General features: G+C 55.4%; 1 protein-coding gene across 2 annotated transcripts in view; it reads right to left on the bottom strand.

Annotated features, from left to right (window-relative positions):
* Window positions 1–17,424, bottom strand: part of TTBK1 (tau tubulin kinase 1) — a 33,007-nt gene extending 15,583 nt beyond the window's left edge. For both annotated transcript variants that reach the window (XM_087817120.1, XM_016212664.2), the window contains exons 1-12: window positions 17,272–17,424; window positions 13,457–13,604; window positions 13,069–13,142; window positions 12,780–12,920; window positions 11,933–12,037; window positions 11,458–11,523; window positions 10,929–11,021; window positions 10,726–10,851; window positions 9,229–9,383; window positions 8,075–8,306; window positions 7,659–7,837; window positions 4,705–5,266 (exon numbers count right to left, since the gene is read on the bottom strand). In XM_087817120.1, the coding sequence (XP_087673246.1) occupies window positions 4,705–5,266; window positions 7,659–7,837; window positions 8,075–8,306; window positions 9,229–9,383; window positions 10,726–10,851; window positions 10,929–11,021; window positions 11,458–11,523; window positions 11,933–12,037; window positions 12,780–12,920; window positions 13,069–13,142; window positions 13,457–13,604; window positions 17,272–17,379 (1,989 nt within the window). In that variant the 5' untranslated portion in view covers window positions 17,380–17,424. The remainder of the gene's footprint in view (window positions 1–4,704; window positions 5,267–7,658; window positions 7,838–8,074; window positions 8,307–9,228; window positions 9,384–10,725; window positions 10,852–10,928; window positions 11,022–11,457; window positions 11,524–11,932; window positions 12,038–12,779; window positions 12,921–13,068; window positions 13,143–13,456; window positions 13,605–17,271) is intronic.
* Between the last annotated feature and the right edge of the window lie 6,115 nt (window positions 17,425–23,539).

Raw genomic sequence — 23,539 nt, 5'->3', positions numbered from 1 at the left:
GAGAGTGAGGAAAGGGACAGAAGCTGGAGGGAGGTGGGGCAAACAGAAATCATTTCTCCGAAGTGGCTCTTCCCCTGTCCTCTCCAAGGCTGAGCCACCAGGCAGCAGGGGCAGGGACCTGGGCACCTCACTACCCTTGTGCCTTCAGAAGGAAAATGGGGCTGAGTGTCCCAGCCATGTGAGGATGGAAATGGTGGCTTGGGTGTCACCAGATTTTCCCTGTCCTGACCCCTACCTCTTCCTGGGACTGAGGCCAGTTTAGCTTTTGGTGGAGAAAGTGAGGACTGGCTGGGCCAGCTGTTAGGGGTTCAAGGGGGAGGGGGCCCAGGACACTTAGCTTCAGTGTCCCCTTGCAGATGTCAAATGGGGGCAAAGGGACCCAACACGGAGCCTCCAGCAGGGAGGGGTGGAGAGAGAATACTCTGATAGGATTGGCTCTGCCCTCACCCTGCTTTTCCTTCCAGCTTTTTTTTTTCTTTTTTTTTTTTTTCTTTTTTGGCCAAGACCAGATCTCTCTGAGCTGGTCCTGTTAGCGCTGAAGGTGGGAGTCTAAGGCACACGCTGACTCACCAAGGGACAGAGGCACCCACAGTTGCCCACAGCCCCTCTCACGCACATGTGGGTGGCTCGAGTGTAACAGCCCAGCCAGAGTTTGGTCAGCTGCCAGGAGGATTCAGGCCAGGTACCTCCTGTGATTGTCCTCAACGCCCAGCTGAAGTACCACCTCTAGGAGACCACTCCAGCTTCCCAGGCAGTCTCCCTGCTCCTGGCAAAGAAGAGTTCTCTGTTCTCTCCCCAGGCCCTTGATCATGAACCTCCATGTCTACACTCTGCATCCCACTTCTCTTGACTTCGAGCTCCGAAAGAGCAGGACTGGAAGCCACATTGTTATCTTTGTCCCCTAGCCCCTAGTGCACTGCGTGGCACTTGGCAGGGAAATGTCCTAGCGGCTGCCAGCAAATGTCCATGTGCTCCGGGAATGCTGACCTTGTTATCAGCCGGAGATGACCTCGCAAACATCCACCCCTAACCACACACTGACCTACACTCTCCCCTCCACCCTAGCCTTCCCAGCCACTTCCAATTTGCACCTTATATTCCCAGAGAAGAACATGAGGTGTGTGTAAAGAAAAACATTTAAAGCATCATGGCAGGGGCACCAAAAACTACTGGTGTGCCTGGTTCCAAACTCGTTCCTGGTCCAACATTATCCTTGTCCCTGCTCCTCATGGGGACAGGTGACAGAGTCATAGGTGCTTCTTTCTTTAAGGACTGCTGTTATGAGGAAGTTCATACATCCGACTCTGAGCAGGCTGAGCTAGGTCTAGGAGGGATTCCTTGAAAAGAGATGGCAGGGTGGGAGTTCCTGCCTGTCCCAAGCCATTTAATCTAGTTATAGGACTGGAGGGAGGGGAGTTCCACTAACTGTGATTCCAATGTGCAGCCAGGTTTGGGAGCCCCCTCAGAGACAAGTTCAGGACTCTCTCCAGACAAAAAAAAAAAAGGAAAAATATGCCAGTCCATTTTTCCCTCTTTCCATCCCCTTGACCAAGGAAGGTCTCTGCTCCACCCTGCTGAACTGAAATACTCAGTTAACAAGTCACACCCCATGTGCTCACACACAGACACAGAGGCCACCATGCACACTGACATGCCCACCAGCATACCTGCTGACATGGTCCAGCCAGGGATTGCATGCAACACACACACACACACATATGCACACATACACACACACACCAGTCTAACTGTCTCTGACCCCACGCAAGCCCGCTGCTCTCTCAGGCCTGTGTCTGCGCCTCTCCTAAACTCACAGGCCTCAGACTGAGTGGCCCAGAGCATGACCCTGCAGTCAGCTGCCTGGATTCAAATCCCGGCCCTCCCACTTACCAGCTGGTGACCCTGAGCTAAAACTTAGCTCCTCTGAGCCTCCATTTCCTTACCTTTTAAATGGGGGCTGCCCATTCACAGTGTTGTTGTGGGCAATACACATGCAAAATATGAAAGTGCTCAGAACAGTGACAGCTACTGTGATTGCCATTAGAATTATCGCTGTGATTGTTAGTCTCCTTCCAGCTTTGACGTTCCAGGCTTCTGTGGTTCTCTACACACTCGCAGACCCACTACTGACTTCACACAGGCGCACTGCCGTGTGCCCCACACGCATGTGCACACATGTGGACGCACTCACACACCATCGCACTCTTGAGCTAAGCTGACAGAGAAATGCACACACATGTTGTAGAATGCTAATCATCCTCTCCTCTGTGGGTAAACCAAGGTCTGCAGTCACCAAACACCCCCTCCAGACACACAAGCCATCGTTCACTGGGACGAGCCGTGCCTACCCATGTCACAACCAGAAACTGAGTCCAAGACTGACTGACAGTACAATAGGCCCATGCCTGCTCCCCCAAATCTCTCCTCACCCCCTTGGCCAGAGTTCCCCAATGTGAGGATGATTCCCAGGAGATGGATGGGAATCTGAAAGTGAGAAAAACCTCCCAGACAGTTCAGCTCCCTCATTCTGAGGCTCAATTGTCATACAGTCACCAAGAAGGGACTGGTAGAACCCAGGGCCAGACCCAGGCCGCCTGACTCTAATTCTGGGCTTTCTTTCCGCCCCACACCACTACTGTCTGGCTCCTTCCTAGACTGCTCTTCCTGTGGGGACAACCTATTGTGCATATGATCTCTGATGCCTCAGGCACCCTGCATAGAGTAGGTGCTCAGTAGGTATGGAATGAACAAGTGAATGAGTGAATAAGTGAATGAATGAGAGGGCAGTGCAGAAGCCCCAAACAGATCTTGTTCTTACTGCTTCCCCAGGGCAGTAGGAACAGGTCCTGGGGGACACTGTTCAGGTCAGCAACACAGGCGTGCTGGCCCACACCCTGCCCCAGCGCTGGCTAGGTCCTCTCTGGGTGAGGGCTCAATTTTCCAGAGTCCAGGGCAAGGCCAGAATGCACACTCCTCAGGATCTAAACTCAGAGGTCCTCTCTCCTAGACACATGGATGGAGTCTGAATAGAGCCCTGCCTGGAGCTGCCCTTCTCCAGGGCACCTGCATGCTCCCAGGTGCGACCTCCCAACTGAGCATGCAACAGACTGGCCCCGGCCCTGCACCTTCACATATCCTAGAGCCACCTGGTGCATGTCTCCAGTGTGGCCCGATATAGTGAACGCGGCACAGCCCCTGAGCCCTCCGGCATCCTCTCCTGGGCTCACCCAATCCCTCTCAGAGAACATGGGCCCCATTCAGTACCCAGGGTAAGAGCTGGCGCCACCTGCTGGATCAGACAGAGATTGGCCTCTTCCCTACACAGAGAAGCCAGGCCAGGCCAGTGGCCTTCTGCCTATTCTCACGCCCCATCCTTGCAGGAAGAAAGTAACCAAAATACCGTGAGAAATGCTGCAGAGCCTCAGCCTGCCTGGCATTCATGATTCAGCCACCGCCTGGCACCCCCACCCCTATCCTTCCAGCCTTGTCCCTCAGTCCTCCCATGCAAGAAAGTGCCACTGCCACCTAACCAGGTCCTCCTAGGGCCCCAACATGCCCGCCCCTGTGCCCAGTCTAGGGTCCCTCCCGCCCTGGCTCTGTTGCTTCCCATCACTGTCTGTTCATCCTGGCTCTCAGGGTTCACCACCCACCCTCCTGCTGCCCTCACCCCCTTCAGCCACCCCTTCCCTGGTGTCCAGGACTCCTCTGCCCAGGTGCTCCTTCCACACTTTAGTCCCTCTTTCTCAGTCTTTCTCGAAAGTTCCTTTCCTCTCAGCGCCCTTCCACCCCCAGAGGTGAGTGTTCCCTGGCTCTGCCCTCACCCTTGGCTCTCCCCACCCCACACAGCTGTCTTGGGTGACATCACCCACTTCTGTGGCTTCCATGACTCCCAAATCCATGTCTCCAGCTGAAATCTCTCCTGAGCTCTGAGGCCTCCATGTGGACATCCCATAGTACCAGGGGGTCACTGTGTTCAAACCTGAGTCCATGTTCCCCTCGAACCACTCAGTGACGGCACCACCGTCCAGCCAGAATGCTGGGCACCAGCCAAGACCCCCTCCAGTCTGTCATAGCCCCAATGCCTCTGGCTCCGTCCACCTTGCCCCACATCCAGAGCCCCCACCCTGATCCAAGCCACAGGGGACTCTCCTGCTGGTGCCTGCCATGTGGCCTTTCTGCTTAGAGTTCTGTGCCCTTCCAATCCACTTTCCACAGGGGTCATTCAAAAAGTGCCAATGTAATCATGTTGTACCCTTGTTTAAAAGACTTTGGTGGCTTATCAAGCTCTCAGATCAGGCCCCAGCCCCTTAGCTTAGCCCCAAGGCCTCCAGCACATGGCCCTAGGACCTGCCTGGAGGCCTCATCTGCAGCAACATGCACTCAGCACAGTGTTTTCTGATCGCCACCTCTGGGCCTTTGCATGTGCTGTCCTCTTGACCTGGGAGGCCTTTCTCCTGCTTTGTCACCTGGGTGACACTGCTCATAATGCCAGACTCAGCTCAGAACTTGGGGAGTACTTCCACTAGGAAGCCTCACTTGCCCTCCAAGCATAATTTCAGGCCCTGAAACCTGTCTGCCTTCATCACAACATGCAACTGTTGGTTGCTGGTCGGTAGCCCCGTGGAGCACATGAGGAGCACTCCAAGCTACCATACCAAGACTGGGTGTCCAGGGATGGGGTGTGGGGTTCAAACCCAACCTTACCTGTCTCTGAGGGCCGGTGGGATCTGACTCTCTCCGTCGAGGGCGGGGTCCCGAGTGCAGGGGCGAGTGTGAAGGGCTGCCTGGAGTGGGGGGCTGCGAAGTCTCTGACCGGCCATCGGCCTGACTCAGCTGGGGTGGTGGGAGCTGGGATGGCATCTGTCGCAGGTCCTCCTCAGCCAGTGTCTGCATGCTGCGTCCCCGGGGCCGGAGGGTGGGCTCAAGCCCTGGCCGCCGCCGCTCCTCACCCTCCTCAGGCAGCAGCCGCAGCTCCTCGGGCTCCTCATCGGTGGTGCCAGACGTGCTGGGCTCGGCCCCCGGGGGGAAGTCCTTGAGCTCCGTCTCCTTGTCGATGATGACCCACTCCTTGCTGTCGAAGTCCTCCTCCTCGGCCAGCGGCACCGAGCGGAAGGCGTTGCTCAGGGCCTCCTGCTCCACGGAGGCCGACACGTCCATGCGGCCGCTGGCCTGCCGGTCGGCCTGGCCTGTGTCCACTGACAGCATCTGGGCCGGCTGCGAGGAGCAGGCCTGGCGCGAGGGTGAGCCGGGCAGATCCATCCGTGACCTGCAAAGCCACCCCAGGTGCGGCTCAGTGCCCGGCCTCTCTGGAGCCCCAAGGACCCCATGTAGGTGACAGGGTGGACCGTGACACCTGGACCCTCCTGACCATGGCACTCTCCCACCCTGGGAGAGGCCCCGTCGCCTCCTGGATTGTCACCCTCCACCCTCACTCCCTGTGAAGATCTCATTTATTCATTCATACATCCACTCAACACGTTTTTGAATGCTTACTGTATTCCAGGAATATAAACATACAGGAAATAAAGCCTGGTTCCTGTGCTCAAGAGTGCTCTCTCCTCCAGACCACCGCAGTGAAACTTCATCTTCCTAAAGCCAGCTTTCTGTTTGCCTGTCCAGTGCTCACACCCCATCAGGCCCTTGCTCCTGCTGCATCCAGGGCAAGTGCCCACCTGGCCCTTGAGTTTACAGATGGTTTTTCTAGCCTCTTCTACTCCCACCGTGCAGCCCTCCCTGGCTGGTTTCACCTCCAACAAACTCCAGTGGCTCCCAGCCCCAAGGACAAAGTCAAAATTCCTTAGTTTGGCACTCAGGGTCCTTGGCTGCCAGACTAAAGCCCGGTTCCCCATTCCCTTAGCCAGCCAGACCCATCTCAAATTCATACGCTTTCCCCAAATTGCCCACGAGCTCACAACTCTGTGCCTTTGCACGTGCCATTCCCTCCACAAGACCTGTCCTTCTACTCTTTGCTGTCCATCCCAGCTCAGATGTCACTTTCCATAGGGAGCCTTTCCATCCTTCACAGGGGTTAGTCTGCCCTCCTGGTGCTTCCTGTGTCCCCTCTCATCACAGAAAGGAGCACATGTGAGGTTACGTACCTGCCTCCCAAGGGGTTGTGAGCTCTGCCAGGCAGGGCCCATCTGACTGTTCACCTCTGGATCCTGCCTTGAGACATCTCCTTTGTTGTTAAATTAAACTGTGCTGTGACTCTCACATTACTTCCAGAGATTGTCAACCAGGGGTGTACTGGCCCCAGCGTGAGGATATTTCTGGATGTATGACAGTGTGTGGAGGACGGGCCACTACAAAAGAACTGTCCTTTCCCAAATGCCTGGGGAGCGCCCACTGAGAGCCGTGGAGGCTTGGATCTGGGGTGGGGTCTTCCTCACACTCAGCCTGGGGGCAGAGGGCTGTCTTTCATGCCCCCCCAGCCTGTGATGGGGAGGGGTGCAGATGGAAGCCACCTGTGGGGCTTTCTCAACATAAGGCCACCACTGCCCACGTAGGATCTGCCAACTAGGACTCTACACAATATTTTTATTAATTTTTAATAAGGCTTAAAATAAAAACACCCCTGAGGGAGGCCACTCATGATCTGACATTTATACTCCCATGTAAATGGCTGATGCCGCTTCCTTTCCTGAGCGTTGTTTTGGTGGACGTACAGGAGAGAGGGCAGCGAAGGGGAGAGGGGCTGACGATCAGGGGCAAGGAGGGGCGTAGAAGCTGAGGGGGGGGGAACAATTCCCATCTGCTTCATACCCCCCTACTCCCCAGTACCCCAGAGCCCACCCAAACCCTTCTGCCCTGCCTATGAGATCCTGAAAACTCCCTTCCAGAAAAATCCCTCCTCGCCTCTCTCCTTTACCCACCATCACTGGAACAAGGGTTCACTCTGAGCCAAAGCAATTGGCTCTTCAGGACTGTCCTTGTTCAGAGCATTGCCCATCTCCCCCCTCCACTCACATCCTTTCCACACTGCCCCCCTCACGCTCCCTGTTCCCAGAACCCACCCGGCTGCCCAGGGTGAAAATGCAGGCAACCCGCAGGAGTGTGAACGTGAGTGGGAGAGCTGTCAGCTCCCTGAAGATAGGATCCCCATCTCCCTGTCACCACAGAGACGGGGATAGTGCTCCTCTGTCTCGGGCATCGCCATGCCCCAAAGGAGCACTGTGCCCCATCCTGGAGGTGGGGTGTTGTTTCTGGGAGAAACCAGAGGAGGGGCCATGGCTGAGGTGAAGCATGAAGAACCGCACTGCTTGCGTGTGGAAAGGGCCTCTCCAGAGCTGGGCCTGGGGAAGCGATCCCCTTCCTGCTGCAAAGTGGCCTCAGCCCTGCTATGAGGTGAAGCCCTACCCAAAGCCAAGTGAGGGTAGGGACATCTCCTTTCCCTCTGAGGTTGTCCCACCCACCAGATCTGGCCCTGGTCCCTCCTGGTCATCAGCCACCCAAGGCTCATCTTAGCTCTAAACTCACCAACACTCCAAGCCCTGTCACTGACTCTTTCTGAGTCTGGCTAAAGACCCAAGTACAAGCCTTTCAGCACTCCCAGAGTCCCCCACCTCTGCCTGGAATTGACCTTTCCTCCAGACCAACCAGATGAGGGGGGAGGGAACCAGGGCCCCCCCACCACTACCACCCCCTGGTCCCAGACCCACCTCCTCTCATGGAGTTCCACCCGCCCATCCGCAGTGGAGAGCCTCTCTGACTCAGGGCTGTTGACCCTCCGGTAGCGTAGGGAACGGACTGGGGTTGTCGGTGAGTCTGGGGGTGCACGCACTGGAGAGCTGGGGACCCCTACACCTCGGTTCTGCTCCTCTTCAGCCACACAGGGGGTCTGCAGGAGAGGGGAGTTCCATGAGCTGGGGCTCACAAGGCGGCTGTGGGTTGGGTGGTTTTCTCAGGGTGAAGGAGACGAGGAAGTGGAGCACAAGGATGCGGGTGACCTGAGACGGGGCAAGGCCACAGAGGCGGGGCAAGCAGGCTTGCAGCTGGGGAGAGGGTGTCAGGGGGACCAGTGGGGGGGGCGCAGGTTGGGAAGGCCACCCCTGTCCTTCTCCCTGGCTGCAGTTACTTTGCCAATGTTGATCCGGAGTTTGTTGCGGTTGACATCTGTCTCCTCCCAGACTTCAGCCTCAGGACCACCAGGATGGGGGATGAGGTGGGGTCCGGGTCCTAGCCCCTCAGGGGGCCGCCCGGGCAGGATTGGGGGTGCGTTCTCCTGGTCACTCAGGTGCTCTCCCTGCAGCACGTCCTCTGTGTTCTCTCGGAGCAGGTCTCCAGGCACTGGTGTCACGTTGACCACCCTGGAGAGGCCAGGAGGGGGCGATGGGCAAGGCTGGCATGGGTGCCCTCTCCTACCAGCACAGGCCCTGGAGATCACTGCCACAGATGGGCGTGGGCACAGGTGAGGCCCCAGCAGGAGTGGGGGTGTCCTTTGGCCCATGACCAACCCGGCTCACAAAACCTCTGAGACTAGGCCATCCTCGGGTTGGCAGAGGGTTGTAAGAAGATGTGGCTGCTGGGTTGGGCACACCACCACCTAGCCCTATTTAAGGGATTGCCACTGCATTTCACTGCCTGGCTTCCTTTAGACCAGGAGTGGGGCTAAAGACAAGGATCGCTCTGAAGTTCCCAGAGCGATGTCTTTACAGACTGAGTACCATAATGTGCTGACAAGTCCTGTTGAGCCTCCTTCCCAAAGGTCCCTGGAGGACCTGCCCACGTCTCTCCCTGGCTCGCTCCTGGAGTTGGGTGGAGAGCCTCTTCTCACACTGGCCACCTTTGTCTTTGTGCTTGTCACATTGCTCTGAAATTGCTGACCCATCAATTACAAACACCATAGACACAATTGAGAGCACGCAGAGGCAGGGGCTGCACGTTCTTCCTGTGCTCCCACCGGGTCAAGCGGTGTGGGCTCAAGACATGTTCCCTAAATGAGCGCATGTGAGAAATAACAAATGGTGGGGCTCGGGCAGTTTCACTCAGGGCTTCCTGATCCCCACCGAGGTCAATAGCTTCAAATGAGGATCCCACTCCTGCCCAGATTGAGGGTGCAGGTGTCGCAGAACTTCCTGGGGTTCTAGAACCCTACTGTTCAGCACCAAGAATAGGAGAGACAAACCAGGTGTGTCCAGGTAGGAGAGGAGAGAACTGGCTTCTGGGATGACAGCTCCAGGCAGCGGTCATGTGGTCCCCCACCCAGCCATCGCCCCTCCTGAGACTCACCCAAACATGGCTGCGGTCTGCCGGGTGTTCTGCTGGGGCGGGGTAGAGGTGCTCGTGGACAGGAGGGCATCGGTGCCGGCCTTCTCCCAGTCAAAGGCCTCATTCTCGGCAATGCCCCGCTCCTTCATGCTGTTCTCAAACACCGACATGATCAACTGCAGGGGGTGGGGTGGGGGTTTGGGGGAGGACAGAGAGGTGACCCTGGGGCTAGCCAGGAGGAGGTGACAGTTTCTGGGATTGCAGGGGAAAGAAAGGGGCCTTCCAGGGTGGGCCAAGAAGAGGCATCGGAAGGAGAAGGGCACATTGATTTTAAATGAAAACATGCACACAATATGCAAATCGACATGCAAATTATCATCTTGGTTTAAGCCCCACTGACTGGATAGAAGCCCCCTGAAATCTGTTCCCTGATCACTGGCTGCAGACTCCTTTGCTATTTCCATTATCTCAGCAGAAGCAACAGCAGCCCAGAACCACTGGTAGTTTCCCAAACCCACCACCTGGGGTCAGGGGTGTGCAGTCAGCTCCCTCTGCCTGCAATGCCTTTCCCACCCACCTCTCTTCCCTGAAGCCTTCCCTGATTCCCCCGCCTCTCAGCTCCCTTGGTTGGGCACAGTGCATGGGCTAGAACTGTTTGCACGCCTACTTGCCGACTCTACATCTCTAGCAGCCAGCACAGGGCCCAGCACAGGGTGTGCTCTCAGCTGCTTGGTCTGGGGGACCCCACGAGGCTGAGCAAGGGGGGTTAGGGTGTGTATGGCTTCCTATTCCCCAAGTGAGGCATCTCTGTCAGCAACCAGGGCTCTGTGCTCAGTTGTATACCCTCTTAGGCCCCCAGACCATTCCGCTCTGACTTCGCTCTCTCCAGAATGCAGGGCAAGTTCTCTCTGCTGGCAAGACCCACTTCATTGAGTGCCCACTGTATGCCCGACACCGTGCTCCCCATGGTGGCACACAGTGGAACCTGGGCAAACATTGCTGACATTTTCCCCACTCTCTGATCAGGGTCATGGATCCCATAGGAGTTTGGGGATGGCGCCTTGGAAAGAACACTGGACTTGGAGTCAGAAGATGTGCCTGAGCCCAGGCCTGCTCCTAACCAGGCTATCAGGCCTCAGTTTTCTCATCTATGACATGGAGACAATCATCCCACTTGGACTCCTGCAGTTTTGGCGTAAAGTAATTGAAAGCACTTGGCTTAATTAATTGTTGAATGCCAAAATAATAACATAAGGAACACACGATTATCACCAAAGGCTTGTTTTGAAGCTTAAATGAATGAAGGCATGGAAGGCACTGAAAACAAGGTAAGCTCTTGATAAATCTTAGCTATGCCTACTGTTCGTAAGAGCGCAAAAGAGTTTCGTGCAGTTGGAGGACCAGGGGGAGATGGTCAGGGCCAAGTCGGCAGGGGCGTGGGGCCTCGGCAGGAGGGTGCTGCTGGCAGCGGTCGCCCACAGAGAGGTGTCCGGGGTGCAGGCGGCGGCAGGCTCCCACCTGGTAATCAGGCTTGGTGAAGTAGTCAAGGCTGGCGATGTGGTCCAGGAAAAGGTGGAACTCAGAGGGCATGTGCTTCAGCAGCATCCGGTGCTCATACTTCTCCTTAATCATCCCTACCTGCTCCTGGAGGCGAGAGACACAGGCAGATGGGGCCCCCTGCCCATCCACACCCACCGCAGGTCCAGCTGCACTGGGCTCACCTTGTCTTTGATCTTCCTCCAGGGCAGCTGCCCCACTGCAAACTCCACCAACATGTAGAAGAGGGACCACAGGTCATCGTGGCGCCCCATCTCCTAGGGGTGGGGAACGGGGGGGGGTGACCCACAGCTCTCAGGTCCTCCCCTGGGAGCAGGGCACTGACCCTTTGCTGAGTCAAGGAGGCTCGACACCCAGGCTTCTATGGGCAGAACTGGGGTCTCCCCGAAGTCATGGCTCCCTCCCTGACCAGCACACATAGAGTCCCAGTCAAAACTTCCGTTTGTGCATTCTCACCCCACAGAGATTTGTGCTGGGAACAGAGAGGAGAGGAGCCCCACAAACACGGAAGAAGGGGAAGTCAAGGGCAGAGCCTTCTTCCAGTAGGGGTCTCTGGAGTGGCAGCTTCCAGCCCCTGCCCCAGACTTCTCTCCCACCTCCAGAGCTGCCCTCCCCACCCTCTCCCTCAGCGGCACACGCCACCCCTGTCCTGTTACTGCCCTTAGGCCCCTCAGTCCTGGCTCTGCCACTCACCCGGTTCTTGTGGGCATTGACCGAGGCATATCGAACAGTCCCTCGAAACCCGGCCACATTCCGAGGCTGCAGAGGAGAGAACACCACCAGGAACCTCACCTGCTGCCCCTGACCTTGGCCCTGCTCAACCCTGCTTACCAAGCCTACCTCTGCCTGCTTAACCCTGACCGCCTCCCCAAGGCACCCCCTCACCCCCGCCACCTTGGCCCGGTCAGGAACAAACCTGACACCCATCCTCAGCCCTAAGCCTGCCGCCTGCCCCTGTGTCTGTCCTTGGCCAGAGTGGGCAGACAGACCACAGAGTGTGGGTGTGGCTGCCATCAAGAGCCCAGGCTAGAGAGAGGGGATGGCGAGTGTGGGCACAGAGTTGGGTGCTGCTGATACTGAACACAAGCCAGGCCTATTCAGGCAGCTGCAGGGAAACCTGGCGAAGGGATCCCGGGAGGCCAGGATTCCTGCGCGCAGTGGTACTCACGGGCCGGACGTCCCCCGTGGTGTTGGTGTACTGCCGGGCCAGCCCGAAGTCCAGCATGTAGCACTTCCTGTAAGTGGATGGCAGCCTGCCCATGGCAAAGTTTGACTGCAGGGAGACAGCAGCTGTGAGCTCACCTCAAGGGGAGCCAAGAAACAGGGGAGGGGCCCTCAGCCCATCTACACTCACGAAAGAGTAAAACCCCTGACCCGTTACTGTACCCATTGGAGGGGCAGGTGGGATTATCTTCATTTTAGAGATGAGGAAAGCTGAAGGTCAAAGAGCCTAGGGGGCTTATCCAAGGTCACACAGCAACTGATGACCCAGCTGACAGTTGAAACAAGGTCTGTCTGGCTCTGAATCCTTGGGACTCCTCAGCAGGCTTAGTCTAACTAAGGCAGCAGGACCTACATTGTTCTTGCTATATGACCTTGGGCCATTCAACCAACCCTTCTGGGCCCCAGTTTTCACCTCTTAAGATTGGTGGTTTTTTTCAGAACCAAGATCCAAGATGTCACAAAATTAGCTATTTGGGATTCCTTACAAAGCCCCAGCCCCTGGTCCCCTTCTCTCAATCTCCCCCATCCATCCTTCCTCAACCCCTTCACCTTTCTATGTTCAAGGACTATTCAGGTCAGGGATGAGGGAAAGGAAGAGAAGAGAAGCGCAGGAGGGGGCATGGGCATGGGCATGGGCATGGCCAAGGGGCGGGCAGGGGTGTGTACTCCTGCGAGGCAGGTGAGGGGCAGTGATGGGGCCTGGGATGGAGAAGAAACTATTCTGGAGAAGAATCCGGGACCAGAGAGGGAGAGGAGGGGGCGTGCTTTAGAGGGGGTGGGGTGGCCCTCACCGGCTTGATGTCACGGTGCAGGAAGCCCACGGAGTGGATGGCCTCGATGGACTCCAGGATCTGCTTGCCCAGCCGCAGCGTGGTGCTCAGCGTGAAGGTGCCTCGCGGCTGGCTGCGGCGCAGGTCAGCCAGGTTCCGTCCCTGGGGGTGGGGGCGTAACCCTGCTCATCGACCATCCTACCCACCACCACTGAGGCTTGTGCCCACTCCCCACTCCTCTGGGGGGCCACCAGGGTTGCAGCCCAAGTCCTTGGGTGAGACGGACGGAGGATGGACCACGGGGACTCACCTGGAGCTGCATCACCACGTAGTTGAACTTCTCATTCCGGCCACAGCCAATGAACCGGCACACGTGGTCTTTCCCTGAGGGGCACAGACAGGCGTCTCCCAACTCCTACCCCTTCTCCTCACTTCCAACCCTTAGGTGGGCTCCTGGCGCGCTCTGGATTCCCGGGCCCCCAGCCCGGGCCCCACGACCACTTTGCCTACCACCACCCCCTGCCCTTAAGCCCCGTCATTGCTCTTAGACTCTGGTCCATCTCACCTTGTCCATCAGCTCCCCCTTAGCCCCTTCCCTCCGCCCCTCTACACCTCCTCCCAGCTTCTTATCCCATCCCCTCTCCTAGCCCCTGGCTCCATCGCCTCTTCCCTCCCATCCTCCTGCCCTAGGCCCGCACCTTGCAGCTTTTTGAGCACAGCCACCTCCATCTTGAGGACCTGCTTGGGCTGCTGGGCGGACTCCACCTTAAGGGCCACATTCTCCCTGGTCAGCAGGTCCATGGCCTCGTAGATCTCACCAAAGCCCCCGCCTCCAATCTTTTTCAGCTAGAGACAGGTTGGGGTGGGGGGGATAGGTGACAGAGGGATCAGCCTGAGCAGCTCTTCACCCCATCCACTGCTGGGTCATATCCTTTGTTGATGTGGGCAGGGGCCACCCTTGGAGGGGAGGACCTCACGTCTCCCTTCCTTGCCCCATCCACCAGGGCCCCCACCTCCTTTCCTAGTGCTGGAGACAGACAGCTCAGCCCACAGGTAGACAAACACACACACACACACACACACACACACACACACAGGGCCAGGCGTCAGAGTGGGCAGTGGGGAAGAGTATGACATGTGTGCCTTCATATAGACATGGAGACAAGGTTATGTGGGATTCTGAAGAGATAATGGGCTGTCGTGAATCTTTTCTTCTCTGGAAGGACAATAAATATCATGCTCCCCTCAATCCCCTGCACAGACTGAGCAATCTCCAGAAGGAAAACCAGTTTCCAGAACCTCCCAGCTTCAGGGCGGATCCTCCAGGAAGGGGTTGGCAGAATCCTAAAAGGTGCCACCAGAGTATTGGTAGGGGGAGTATTTGGGGGAGGAGACTCAGGAAAGAGTGCTCACTGCCCATACCTGCTACTGAGGCTCACATCACTTCCTAGGCCTCTGTTCAGGTGCCCAAAACCAAGGTGAGCCCCCTCTTTGGGGCAGGGGACACTGTGGGAGCACGTGGGGATGGAGGTTTGGCAAGAATCTGTTTATTCCTGGGGCAGTGCAGTGGACATCTAACCCTCTAGATGCTCCTCCTCCAGCATCCCAGGGCAGGGATGTCATCTCAGCTCATCCCCAAAGGTTCCCAGCAACACAGGTGAGGAAGGTCGCAGGACTCACCACTTGCACAGAGTTAAGTACCTGGCCCCAGGTCACAGAGCTAGTACGTAGCAAAGCCAGGAGTCATTTAAACCCAGGCAATCTGACGTAGAACCCACACTTTGAAGCACAATGCTATAGGGACAGTAGATCACACTGGGATTAAAACTGTCAGGACTGAAATTCAAGCTCAGATCTACTAGGCTTCAAAATCCTTGCTGGGGATGGTAAGGAGGGTCCGGGACATCCAAGACATTTCTCACACCTACTCCCCAACTTCCTAGGGTGCCCAACGGTATTTCTCCACCACCTTCACTTCCAAACAGAGCCTGTTTTTCCTTCCTTAGTCCCATTCTTACTCCACCCCCACCCTTTACAGGGCCTCCCTGGGATGGGAAGCCAGGCATCTGCACCCACCACTCACCCAACACCCCTCTTCCCTGGGCACTTATTCATGGGCCACAGCAAGCACAGAGACTAGGCTCATAATACTTTTAGGAGGCAATGAAAATGTGTTAGTTTCTTTTAAAATCAGAAGGAGAAAAAACTTTTAGGTCAAAAAGAAAATTTTAATATGTAATATTAATTTATTCCTTTTTATACCAATGCAGTCATAAAATACAATTTTTAGTAATACAGTTTTGAGGAAGGGGCCCAAGGAGAAGAAGTGCCCCAGACCCACGAAAGCCATAATGCAGCCCTGCCCTCAGCCCAGTAACAGGAATATTCTCTCAAACCCCTTCACCAGACCCTATTCATGATCCCCTTCCCTGCTGAAGAACCTCCCTAAACTGGAGGAGAAATATGACATAATAGGACCCGCATTCACTTAAGAAAAAGGAAGCCTGGTTTCTTCGCCCAGCTCTGGGTGATCTGAGGTGAGTTTCTTAAATTTTCTTAGATTCCACTTTTCCTCCTCTGTAACATGAGAGAGTTGGACTGGAATTGGTCACAGACTCCATCAGTTCTATGGTCCTGATTCTTGGATGGGCTAATTCTTGGAAAGCATGACTGTTGACCCAGCATGGCTGGGTTCAGACAGACCTGTTTCTATCTACCAGCCAAGGTAACTTGGCAAATTAACTAATCTCTGTGCCTCTATTCTCAGACCTGTGAAACGGGGCTAACAGTGTCCACATTTTTTCACAGCGTCTGGCAATAGTAAGTGCTCAAAACAAATACTAAGTTTTTGTTACTATTATTGTTTGCTATTCTAATTCTGAGAAGCCTGCCTCAAGAAGAAGAAAATGTTACAATTTTTAAATACTCCACCTAGTGTCACTGATCCTCATTTTCTCCTGGCTACAGCCCATCCCTGGGCAACTTGTTCTTGTTTCCTGAGCTCTGCCTCATGCCTCTGTCCCATCCTTCACAGTAGGTCCTGTTCACAGGGAGATGCGCTGATGGGAAGCATCTGGTACCCCGCCATCTCTAGCTGTCCAGGGGGCAGGGAGTAAGTGAAAGTAGACAGGAAAGCTGGCAGATTGTATGCATGCCTCCCTTCCCCAACTCCCACTTACCATGTCTCTTGCCACTCATCTCCCAGTTCCTCCCTCAAGAAGCACAAAAAAGCTCTAACCCAAACTCACCAACACCATCTTTTTCTCACCTCTTCAGTGCAAATGTCCTGCCTCCAATCTGCCAGCACAAGAAGCTCTTGTAACACTCCTCACCTTACCAGACCTTCATTCCTTTGATTACTGGCTGGCTCCTCCTCCCCCAACCTCTGTCTTGTTACTCTCCCTCTCAGGAGGTCCCCCTGCAGAAACAGACAGCCCCTACCCTCAGCTCTCCAGCTCCTCCAGTGCCCCCCTTCCAAGACATCTCTGACAAGGCTGCCACCTTTGCCCCTATCCCTGGGCCTCTAGGGGACCTGCCCAGTGGGGTGGTTGTTGCCATGGAGACCCACCTGCACGCAGGCCCCACTCTCCTCTCAATCCCTAAGGGAGCTGAGCCTCTCCCCCAACACACACACACACACAGACTCACTATAGACCTGACCTGTGCCGTTCTCCCTCTCTTCCTCTTGGCTCCCTATCCAGGTGCAGACCCACAGCTCACACACTATCACCCCGCAATCCACTCCACATGAGCCTGCCCCCACAATCAAAAGAGGCAGGCAGGCAGGAAGCTCTTATGGGACGGGAAAAAAGGGGGGTGGGGGTGGGACAGGGATTGATTTACAGTAGGTCCTGTTCCCCAGGCACAGACTTTTCCCTAACCTTCAAGTGTCCCCCTCCTCTCCAGACCCAAACCCCCAGGAGGCTCGGACTACAACTCCCAGCAGGCCGAGCAGCCTGAAGTCCTGGGCTGGAGGAGCAAGGCACGCTGGGAGATGGAGTCTCGGCGTGTTGCACCTGCCGCAGGAACCAGTGAGGGGAGGAGGGTGGATGGAGAAGATGGAGCGCAGATGCCGTGGGAGCAGCCTGCGGGGCCTCTTCCCGGAACCCAAGCCTTTCCGTCCTCTGCGGAAGCGGAGGGGCACCTGCTCACTCGCCGCCCTTCCCCAAGGTCCGGCGGAGAAAGAGCCCCCTCCCCCACCCTCCCTCCTCCCCCACGGAGCTCTGCAGCTCCAGCTCCGGCCTCCAACCAGGAGTCGTTCCCGCCTGGGACCGACAGCGTGACCTAGCGGGGCAAGGGTGAGAGAGGGCGGGGCTGAGGAGAGGGCCCTGGGAGAAAGCGACTGTCCACAAGTGTAGGCAAAAATAACGACCTGCCAGCAGTGTGCAAATGAGCTCAGGAGCACCTCCCTCTTAGGACAGGTGCGCTAAAGGCACCTGTTTTTACGGGTCTCCAGACCCCCTCCTCCCCTCCTCGCCTCGTCCCCCGGCCCCTCCCTCTGCGGGTCACTCACCACCTTCCAGCGATCCTTGACCACGTAGTTGGCCGGCAGGATGTCGGCCTGCTCCCCTCCCCCACTCATGTTGGTTTCGTCCTTAGGAGCAGCCGCTAGGCACTGCATCCGCCAGCCGGAGGGAGGGGTGTCCGCAGGTCCTGGCCTGGGGGGGCCATCTACCTGGGGGAGTGGGGAGGGGCTGTGAGTGGAGTGGGCCAAAGACACAGGACCACCTTGCAGATATGATGAAGGGGAGCTCCATCCTTCCCGGGACCACTGCACAGATGCTCCAGGGGTTACTGGGGGAAGCGCTGTGGAAGCACCGGCGGAGGTCAGGGGAGAAGACAAGTCCTCTCCACAGGAAGGGAGGTAGACAAACTACAAACTGGAGATGTGAATACCAGTGACACACCTCGATGAAAAAAGGAGAGGAAAATGATGTGTGAACAGGCTGTAGGGAAAGTGTTTCCCAAAGAGGCATATGCTACTTAATGTGGGGGAGACTTGCTAACCAAGGAGCACAGCAGACTGGGTCCCATGCTTACAGCGGGGAGACCCAGTGTGAGTGACTCCATCTGTAGCCCCTGGCACCCACACCTTCCCTGTGCCACAAAATGCAGCTGAGGCTTATTGAAAGGGGAGAACTGCTGATGGAGACGCACACCAGAGTGACAGAGACCAACCATGGGAGATGTGATAATCAGAGAATGCGGAGACACCCAACAGCCCCCGGCTGCTGAGGGGCACATATTCTCTGTGGTGAGCCCAAAGCACTGCCACAGCCCTGGGCTTGAGAAGCAAGGATGGGAAGTGAAGATAAGGCAATGGACTCAAGACATGGGTTTTAGAGGGACAGCAGCTATATGGCCTCACAGAGGGAGAGAGGCAGGTTGAATTGGGAGGAATTGGGGACCGCAGGGAAGTGGGAGCAGCCTAACAGGAGTGACAGGGGAGCGGCAAGTCTGGGTGGGCATGGGGTGAGAGCCTCTGACCACAGCTTTCTGTGTCTGCTCAGGAACCAAGAAAGAACACGGCTCCTGTTGCATTAGGATAGGTAGAAGCTGGATATCAGGGAGACTGTCCCAAGTGCGTGGGTTGGGATCCAGTCAGTGTTACCCAAGGAAATGCAAGTGTGTGCTCGTGTGTCTGCGCGTGTATCTGCGCGTGTATCCCTCTGTGTGAGTATGCATGTATGTATTGTGTCTTTTTTATTAAACTTATTGGGGTGATATTGGTTAGTAAGATCACATAGGTTTCAAGTGTACGTTTCTATGATGCATGATCTGTATATTACATTGTGTGCCCACCACCCAAAGTCAAATCATCTGTCACCATATATTTGGCCCCCTTTACCCTTCACTACCCCTTCATTTAAGTGTCCTTCTGTGTGTGCTTATCTATGTGTCTGTGTGTGTGTTTGTACATCTGTATATGTCTGTACGTCTGTGTCTGTGGGTGCTTATGTGTGTTTTTGTGTCTCGGTGTGTGATATGCATGTGTCGGCAGGGAGTCACAAGAGATAACTTTTGAGATCTCTGCCAACCCAGTACAGGAATGGAACTGGGATCTTTTCATCCTTTCTTTCCCCCCACACTTTTTATAAGCACACTGCTCTGTCCTCACAATGACCCTAGAGTCACAGATGGAAGGAAGTCACTCAGGCTGGGACTGGGGTGGGGGTGGAGAAGAGAAAAGTGCCTTAGTATGGATGGGGTGGGAATTCTATAAGCCTGTCTTTCCTTGGGATGGGATCATTCCTCAGGGCTCCTGTGTGTAGCCGTCCTGATGCAGGGGGCAGCATGGAATGGTGAAGGCAGGTCATGGTGTGCCATGAGAGACATGTGGAGAAGGGATCTTCATGGGGAGGGACACTGTCACTCTTTTTCTGTCTTTCTTCAAACGACTCAGCTTACTGTTTCCTCCAGTCCACACAACTTCAGAGGATCAGAACTGATATGAAATAGGCCTCTGCCCTCCTTCTGCCAAGTGGCATAGGGGGCAGGAATTTGCAGGGCAGAGAGGGCAGTGGCAGGATGAAGGGAGTGGTAGGAATGGGGGTTTCTGGAATACACGTGGAGGAGACAGGCTGAGGACAAGATAAAGGAAGCGACTGAACCAGTAGGGAGGGGTCCTTGAGGAGTTGAACAGGGTGACCTCCGGTGGGCCTTCCAGTCCTGGATGGTGGATTCTATAGGCTGATGAGAAAAATTTAGGTCCTGCTCCCATTTTTTAGATGGGCAAGCCTAGAAGGAGCAGGTGAGGTGGGAAAAGAGTGGGTGCAGGAGGATAAGTGAGGGTTCCCTGATTCCTCCTATTCACCACCCTTCCCACTCTCTGCCTCAGAGGACTACGCTCAACTCAGACTGGGAATGGATGACATGAACGCAAGCAACCTGGCTGCCCCATTACTGGCCCCTCAGGACCCTTTGGTGTGTGGAGGCTTCGGTGTGTAGTGAGAGCGGGCTCGTGGAGGAGGTTTTTATGAACATTATGCCAGAGAGTGCATGTCCGAGAGTGTGGGGCTGATGGAGACAGAGCTGAGCGGTTGGGAGCGCCCCGTGGTCTGTGAATATAGGTGTTAATGTGTAACTGCGAGGGATGAGCCAAGGATGTGTGGGCACCTGGGAGCCCAGGTAAGGAGAGGCAAAGGAGACCGGCGAGGGATAAGGGAAACAGATGAAACGGTGTGTGGGAGGGGACAGAGGGGAATGAAAGGGACCAGGGGTGACAGGGTCAGAGGAGGGGGTTGGGTAAGACAGAGACAGGTGAGAGATCATGATGGCACAGGAGGAAGCCCCAGGACCGGAGAGGGGTTTCTGGGCACAGCTGAAGGGGTGAGGGAGTTGGTCAGGAGGCCAGTGGAAGGAATGGAGGGACTGAGGACGAGGGAGAGAGGTTATGGAGACAGCTGGAAGCGACTCGTCAGGGGTGACAGGAGACTGAAGCCACAGGGACAGGGACAGGGGTGAGAAGTGAGAAGTGAGGAGCAAAAGGCCCGGGCGGCAGGCGGGAAAGGGTGGCGTGCGCGCGGGGGCAGGGAGCTGGTCCAGGCCTCGGGTGCGGCCCAGGCTGTGTAGGCCGGCGTCCCAGCCCGGGCGGCGCGGGAGGGGCGCCGAGAAGGCTGCGCCCGGAGGGCAGCCCAGCCCGGGGCCCGCGAGCCCACAGGGGGAGCCCGGCCCCGACCCCCGCCCGGCCCCGCCCGCCTCACCTGCTCTGTGCCCGCTGCGGCGGAGGCTGCAGCGGCGGCGGAGGCGGCGGCTCGGGGCGGCGCATCCCCCGGGGCCGGGGCGGGGCGGGGGCGGGGGCGGCTCAGCGCGGCGACGGGCGGCCCGCTCCCTCCGGCGGCGGCGGCGGCGGCGGCGGCCTCCCGACCGGGACCATCCCGGCCCGGCCCGGCCCGGCCCCGATCCTTCTCTCGGGCGACGGCGGCGGCCGCGGCAGAGCGGGGAGCTGCCCACAATGCACCGCGCCGCCAGCATCAGCACCAGCCCTGACATCACCGCCCCACCGCCCTGGCTCTTACATCACCGCCCTTTCTCTGACATCACGTTCCCCTCGGCTCCCCTCTCCGCTCCTGCAGCTCTAGGACTCGCGCGCGCGTGGCCCTGCTCCGGCGCTTAGGGTGTCCTCCCTGGTCTCAACCACTCACTCGAACCCCACCCCCAGCACGGCCCCATCACTCCTTCCCTGTCCCCGTAAAGCCTCACCTGTCTCCATCACCCTGTATCTTCCCCACTCCCAGCGCGTTTCTATCACTCCTCGCCTGTTCCCATCAGCCCCTCTGAGTCCCCCACTCCACCCTCCATATGTCCATATTACTTTCCTCGAAACTCACTTCCCCTCACCTGCCATATGTCCCCACCCCCATTTCCTCTAACACCATCCTTACCTGTAACTCTCACCTCACCACATGTACACCTTACCTCCTGGCTCAACCTGTCTCTCTCTATCTCTCTTTTTTTCCCTTTCTCTCACCTGTTGATAAACTCTGCCGTTGCCTCTTACTGCTTACCAGATAAGATGCACACTCTTTACTGTGACATTAAACATCCTTCCCCACATGGGCCCATCTAGGCTATTACTACCCTTCTGCAGACTGGATTGCTCAACACTCACTGAACATGCCTGCAATTTGTCGCTCTCAGGTCCTTCCATCCTCATGCCTTCGATAAATACATACTGAGCACCTTCAATAACAACAGCAACAGCGATAATAGCAACTGTTTTCTCCTGCCAGTCACTAACTTGACACATATTAACTCATTTAATTCTCATAACAACCCTCTGAGGTAGCAGTACTAATGTTGTACCCATTTTATAGATGAAGAAACTAAGATACGGAGATCTGAGTAATTTGCCTTAGGTTACACAGCTAGCAAGCGGCAGAGCTGGGATTCAAACCCTGGCTCCAGAGTGCATGTTCCTCTGCTGGCAGGAAGTGTCACTGAGTCTGCATGAATAGTCAGAGGAGGCATCTCAGAGGAGGCGTACTCAACTGTAATCTGAAGGATTAGAAAGAGTTTTCCAAGAGAAAAGTGGGGCCAGGGGAGAGGGTGGGAGAGATTTCCAGGCTGAGAGGACAGCCTGAGGTGAGCTGGGGGTAGGCATGTGCAAGCTCGTGGAGGGCCTTTTGTGCTGTGCTAAGAAGATTGGATTTTCTCCACTTCAGTTTTGAAAGTGCAGTGGATGGTGTGGTGAGTCATCTAGAAGCCCCTTCAGAACCTAGGTAGTCATCCCCCAGGCTGATTCCCTCTGAGAATTTCCCTTGGCCTAAGGAGATGCCTCACCCAAGACCATGCACCCTTCCTGGGGCATCCCATATCTGATCAACGATCAACCTGTGGGTACCAAGGTTTTCGCCCCCTTCCGCCAACTAGGGACAGCTCTGAAGGGACATCCATTTTCAAAACTCCTGGTAGGGTCAGCTGAGGCTTCTACTGAGACTGAATCAAAGCTCAGCTTCCCCCTGCCCAATGCCGCTTTCTTCACTCCTCCATAGACGTTGGTCCTCAGAGCACCTCCCAACGAGCCTGCTTACTGCATGATCATCTCTGTCTCAGGGCCAGTGCCCGAGGCAACCAGGCCTTAAGACAGGAAATCACGGGAGAACTCTTGAGCAGAAATAACACACAGTCTGATCTGAGTATTGGGTCAGAATTCTAGGTTCACAATTTTTTCAGTGCTTAAAAAATGTTGCTCTACTGTCTTCTAGCTTGCACTGTTTCCGATGAGCAACCTGCGATTATCCTTATCTTTGTTTCTCTATGTAATGTATCTTTTTCTCCTTACTGCTCTTCAGATTTTCTCTTTATCACTGGTTTTAAGCTATTTTATTATGATGTGCCTTGCTGTAATTTTACTCATTTTTCATGTGCTTGGGGTTTGTTGAGCTTCTTGTATCTGTGGATTTATAGTTTTCATCATTTGAAAAATTTTCAGCCATTTTCTCAAATATTTATTCTGCCCACTGCTTTCCTCCAGGGACTCCAGATAACCATGGATATCAGGCTGCTTGAAGTCGTCCCATTTATGCTTTGTTCAACGCCGCCCCCCCCCCCCCCCCCAATCTTTTTACTCACTGTGTTTCATTTTGGGTAGTTTCTACTGCTAGGTAGTCAAGTTTATTAATCTCTTCTTTTGCAGTATCTGATCTGGTAATAGTCCCATCCACTGTGTTTTCATTGTAGCTTATATCTGGGTCTTTTAAAATCTTCCATGTTCAATTTTCTTTTAACTTCTTCAACATTTTGAATACTTAAAACACCTCTTTTAATGCCCTTGTCTGTCTACTAATTTTATTATCTGAGTAACTTATGGATTAATTTCCATTTCTCTTCTCACCATGGGCCATATTTTTCTGTTCCTTCCCATACTGTAAATTTTATTGGATGCCAAATATTGTGAATCTTATCTTGTTGGATCCTGGATATTTTTCTATTTCAGTAAATATTCTTGAGCTCTGTTCTGGGGTGCAATTTATTTACAGTTTGATCTTTCCAAGGCTTACTTTTTTTTTAATCCTTACCTGAGGATATTTTTTCCATTGCTTTTCAGAGAGAGTGGAAGGGAGAGGGGGAGAAAGAGAGAAAGAGAGAGAGAGAGAGATCAATTGGTTGCCTCCCACATGCACCCCAACCCGGTTGGGGCCGGGGATGGAGCCTGCAGCCGAGGTACCTGCCCTTGGCCGGAATCCAACCCGGGACCCTTCAGTCTGTAGGCCAACACTCCAACCACTGACCCAAATCGGCCAGAATTCCAAGGCTTACTTTTTAAGTCTTTGTTAGGT

Source organism: Miniopterus natalensis, chromosome 5, assembly GCF_054644295.1.
Source record: "Miniopterus natalensis isolate mMinNat1 chromosome 5, mMinNat1.hap1, whole genome shotgun sequence".
In the NCBI taxonomy this organism is placed as follows: Eukaryota; Metazoa; Chordata; class Mammalia; order Chiroptera; family Miniopteridae; genus Miniopterus; species Miniopterus natalensis.
The sequence above is the reverse complement of the archived record's forward strand: the minus strand, read 5'-3'. Positions and strand labels throughout refer to the sequence as shown.